This window comes from Mobula birostris, chromosome 2 (assembly GCF_030028105.1).
Source record: "Mobula birostris isolate sMobBir1 chromosome 2, sMobBir1.hap1, whole genome shotgun sequence".
Classification (NCBI taxonomy): domain Eukaryota; kingdom Metazoa; phylum Chordata; class Chondrichthyes; order Myliobatiformes; family Myliobatidae; genus Mobula; species Mobula birostris.
Genome location: NC_092371.1, coordinates 221133517 through 221138860, shown reverse-complemented (window position 1 = coordinate 221138860; position 5344 = coordinate 221133517). Strand labels below are relative to the sequence as shown.

The 5344-nt window shown below is 39.6% G+C and overlaps 1 protein-coding gene across 1 annotated transcript; it reads right to left on the bottom strand.

The window, feature by feature from the left end:
* Positions 1–267: 267 nt before the first annotated feature.
* On the bottom strand, positions 268–3775 carry LOC140211150 (adhesion G-protein coupled receptor F1-like). Its single transcript, XM_072280669.1, has 3 exons — positions 2849–3775; positions 1705–1746; positions 268–459 (listed from the first exon to the last, which is right to left on the bottom strand). The coding sequence occupies exons 1-3, from the start codon at positions 3773–3775 to the stop codon at positions 268–270; spliced, it is 1161 nt and encodes a 386-aa protein (XP_072136770.1).
* Positions 3776–5344: the final 1569 nt, after the last annotated feature.

Below are 5344 nucleotides of genomic sequence, written 5' to 3'. Positions count from 1 at the left end.
TCTTAAACTCCTGATGAATTATAGCCATTGTCTTGCCTTCTTGAAGCTGCATTGATATGTTGGGACCAGGTTAGATCCTCAAAGATACTGACACCCAGAAGCTTGAAATTGCTCACTCTTTCCACTTTTGATTCCTCTAGGAGGATTGGTTCATGTTTCCTTGTCTTACCCTTTGGTAGGGTTTCTTCCAGTAAGGTGGTGACATGTATACATGTAGCAGCTGCTTGGGGACCAACCAAAGCTGCTTTTTACTTCGTTAAATGTGCTTTAATACATAGTTAGACTATTCTTGACTGCAATCACTATATACAGCTGGTCTGCCACAACAGTGAGCTGCTTGTTGTTCGGAATAGCTGCCTGGGATGTTGTTGAGCCAGCCGGCAGTTCAGAGTAGGCAAGTTGGGTTGTTGGACCGAGGAAGGTGTGTCGGGCCGAGGGAATTGAGTCAGGCCACCGGGCCTAGGGAGCCGAGTCGAGTCATCGGGATGCAGGAGAAACCGGATTCTGTTCTGAAGAGCTGACCTGGGTGCAGACTATGCTGCTGTCTGCTGCTTGAAGGCTCCATAGTTGGTGTTTTCGAGTTGGCGTTAAGGCAGTGTGTAGTGAAACCATAAGTGACTGTCTTGGGATTTCTTTTGTGATCACAAGACCCTATTGGACATTGATTGCCAGAGGCCTGCTTCCCTTGCTTGGTGGTAAGACAGGCGTCGAGGCAGCAATGTCACCACAGTTGTAGCAAGGACTAGGGTTCAATCCTCAAGCTTGTATTGTAGTGTGGTGTCCAGCTGTCAGTGCTGCCCTCCAGTGTTCCATTGGTGGAATTACAGGCTGTACTGCTGGAAACCATCAATTTGTGGAATTTGTCTAACTCATTGTCTTAGACTAAAAATGTGGTTACTTATGTAACTTTGTATTTTTTTTCTTTGCTCGTCATTTTGAATGCATGTGTCTGTTTCTTCACCTTAGCTCAGGGGAACGCTGTCTCATTTGGCTGTATCCATGCATGGTTTGAATGACAATTAAACTTGATATGATTTTATTTTGATTTTTGAGAAGTGTGCACATGAACTGAAATTGGATCATTCATGGAGAGATGCATTCATCATATTATACTTTGCCACATATCATTAACATGCTCAGTGATTGTTGATGGTGAAGGTGGAGTTGGTGTGGTGGGTGGGTGACCCTTCCTCCACAACTCTCTGCCTTAGAAACACTTATCGTCTTGCCCAATTCTTGCATCCTTTTCTATCGCCATCACTCAGACTCTTGACACTGTCCTTTTCTCTTGCTATCTACATTCTCATTAGCTCAGAAAGTTTGTACTGCCTGAGCCCTGTCCCTAGGAGCATCAGGTGTCTTGATGTCTCTAATTCTCCAGTTTCCATGAGAAACCAATACCAAACTCATCTTTCTGACCTCACACTTAACCACATTTCTCCAAATCCCTATAAACATACTGTAAAAAGTTATTTTCTTTTTCAGAATCTGTGTGTGTGTGTGTGTGTGTGTGTGTGTGTGTGTGTGTGTGTGTGTGTGTGTGTTTTTAACTGCCTTACCCTTGATCGGTAAGAAAATCCTATCAATGAGAACTTCTTCAATAGAGCCTCTCGCACCTGTTTTAGCAACAGAATAAAACATCTTTTTAGGTTCGCTGCAAAACAAGTTGCAGGAAAACTGGTGAAAATAACACTGGAAGCTCACCTTTTTATCCACGCATGTTACAAAGACCAAAATAAAGAAACCCTAGAAATGAAAAATAATTTTCAGAAATTAACAAATAGATTTTCAAAGCCTTTCATACATTTTGTAACATTTCATTCTAGGTTCGGAGGTCCAGCTCAGTGCTATCAACCCTGACTGGCCAAAAAACAAGTTACGGAAACAGCAATGAAGAATGCTTTTATATAGACAGAGATTGAGGACCTTCATCGCTGCCCAAAAAGTCAGTGGTGTAATGGGTAGTAAGGTAAGTAAGAAAGTACTGCTCTTTCTCTGTCGTTATAATACTTTATTTTCTACATTCTGATTTCTTTCCTTTGTACTACCTCAATGTATTATGTAGGGAATGATCCACATGGACAAGACAAAGCTTTTTACTGCATCTCAGGACATGTGACAATAATTGACCAATTATCAATATAAACAAGAAGATTCCCTTCCCAGAGGATAGAAGTGAATTAGTAAAACAGTTTTTTTTACCATAACCCAGCGTTTATGGTACTGGCTTATTCCTTAGGTTCACTATTAAATATTGAATTTAAATTTTCCAGCTGCCATTTTTGGATTGAGATTTGTGTCACTTATTTAACCCTGAAGTGCTTCAGTGGTTTGATTAAATGTTATCGCTGGTTCTTTGTCTTCATTACGATTATGGTTATCCCTTAAAAGTATGGCAGTGCTCTCCATGATGCATGTTGAGATGTGCTGGCAATGTTGAGATTGCAATTCAGAGAAGTACCCTGTGGAATAGTGACACGGAAATCAAGAAAACTGCAGATGCTGGAAATCTGCAATAAAAACCAAAGTGCCGCAAGCACTCAGATCAAGCAACTTCGGTAGAAAAAAATCAAAGTTAACATTTCAGTGATATTCTATTTCACTGTCATGGCGAATGGGCTGCAAAAAAACAACATTTTCCATGATCCCTACTCTGCTGGACTCATCAATGTGTTGGACTTTAGTTACAGTCACATAGAAAATGTTGTGCAGACTTTAATGAAATCATCTAGTGAACTGAACCCCTAGAAGATATTTAGTTGATCCTGATTGTTTTACATAAAATCTAGTACATCATTATAACTATGCAGTTATACATCAAAGGTCATAATTCTTTTTTAATACATACCTGAAAAGCATTGAGAATTGTAAATATATAATGGAAAGCATCATGGGAGTTCTCTTGAAAAATTGGTATTCCAAATACCCACGTAAGTCCAAGGACTGGTGTTAGCACTGCAATGCTCCTCACAATTGGTTTTATTGTATCCTTCTCCTCGTTATGTCTCCTGGGCCTGTCTCCAACTGTTGGCCGTAGGAGCTTGAATATTACCACAACTAGAACAATAAAGTTGCTTGCGATGATAGACGAAGCTGGTATAATGAAGGCAAGTATCGGATATTTTTCCCTCCAACTGAGCCAACAGGCATCTTTTCTTATGTAACTGTTCTGTGGATAGGTAACTCCAATTGTAATGACTGAAATTATTATTGGACACAGATAGCCGATGCCAAATGAGATTCCCATCAAAACAGATTTGCTGAAATCATGGAATAAGAAAACCAGGTGGTACACAAGTAGAAGGCCTAGGGTGAACATCCAAAAGAACAAAGCGAGGTAGAAAACATGAATGAAAAAGGTTGCAGCCACGCAAGCTCCTGTATCTTGTTTTACAGAGGCTGCCACAATAAACCATACATCTGCTATCAGCAAGTTGATAGCAATGTTCAGAATTGCCACGTGGCGAATATGTGATGTTTCACTCTTGGTCACGTTCCTCCATACCACTGCTTCTATAATTATGATTATTATTAAGCTTGCTAGAGAAACGGCAACTCCAATTTGGGTTATAGAACTCAAAGTAGGGCTCTTCGCTGTCTTAGCAGACATTAAAATGGAAAAGGATGTTATATGCTCACAATTACAAATGACGTTTTCTCCATCAAGATCTGGTATACAGCCTGCATTATTCCATATACCATTACCAGTAAAATCCCAAAATGCACATTGGGCAGAGTTAAAATCAAGTGTAGGGTTTCTTGTAGAGAAGTTCATCTTAGTTTTAATTGGTTTCTTATCACTTAATGTTATTGTCATGACAAGACCATTAATTGAGAAATTTCCTTTGAAGTTTACATTGCTGGGTAAAATATCAATCCATGTTGGATATGCAATTGTGACAACTACATTGTTTACCAACTTTTCAAGTTCATCAGTGGGAATTAATATATTAGCAGATAAATTGGTGTAGCTTTCCGTGCGAAAATTATCAAAGGTTACATTCATGGCTCCTTTTGTTTTACAGCTGTCAATTTTAGTAGCTATGAGCTGTAGATTGTCTTTCTTGATAACTAAAGTGTCATTCGTCAGGTTGAGACGACTACTAAATGTCTCCACTGACTGTAATAATTGAGAACTGATACTTGTTTCAGCTGTTGGGCTGGAGAGAATGCTCCAGGCTTCTACTGATTCATCAGAAATTATGTAACTTACAGTTTGCAAGAAATTCTGAAAAACACAAAGGAATGCTTCATTAATCAATCAAATGTAATTCTCAGCAATTCACATACTTTTGAAATAGAAATGGACAAAGATAAAGACTTGAAACATTTAAGAAATGACTGAAGTAAGTTGACTAGAACTTCACTTCTGCCACCCCCACCCCCCACCGAGCCACAAAATATCTCTGGAGATACTGAACCAGAGAAGCCAGGGCTAGTAAAGTCAAAACCAAAGTTTTGAAATTTTTCCCCCCACCTCTTTGGATGATTATAAGCATGAGTACAGGAGATGGGATGTTATAGTGAAGTTGTATAAGACATTGGTGAGGCCTAATTTGGAGTATTGAATGCAGGGTTTCATCACTTGCTGATTGGGAAGATGTAAATACGGCTGAAAGAACACAGAGAAAACTTACAATCTGGAGGAACTGAGTTGTAAGGAAAGATTGAATAGGTTAGGACTTTATTCCTTGGAATGTAGAAGATTGAGAGGAGATTTGATGGAGGTATACAAAATTATGAGGGGTATAGATAGGGTAAATGCAAGCAGGCTTTTTCCAGTGAGGTTGGGTGGGACTACAACTGGAGGTCATGGGTTAAGCGTGAAAAGTAAAAAGCTTAAAGGTAACATGAGGGGGAACGTCTTCACTCAGAGGGTCATGAGCATGTGGATTGAGCTGCCTGCATAAGTGGTACATGCAAGCTTGGTTTCAACATTTAAGGGAAGTTTGGATAGGTACATGGATGGCAAAGGTATGGAGGGCTATGGTCTGAGTGCAGGTCGATGGAAGTAGGCTGTTTAAATAGTTTGGCACTGAATGGTTATTTCTCTGCTGTACTTTTCTATGAGTCTAAAATATAAGACATAGGAGCAGAATTATACCATTTGTCCCATCAAGTCTGCTCAGTAATTCTATCATGGCTGATTTATTCTTCTGCATTCTCCTTATAACCTTTGAACCGTTACTAATCAAGGACCCATCAACCTCCGCTTTAAATATACCCAATGACTTAGGCTCCACAGCTGTCCATAGCAAAACCACTCTAGAACATTATTCTTGTTATATGTACAAGAACTGAGAACACCCATCTTTTTCTACAATGTGATGTCCACCTCAGCCAA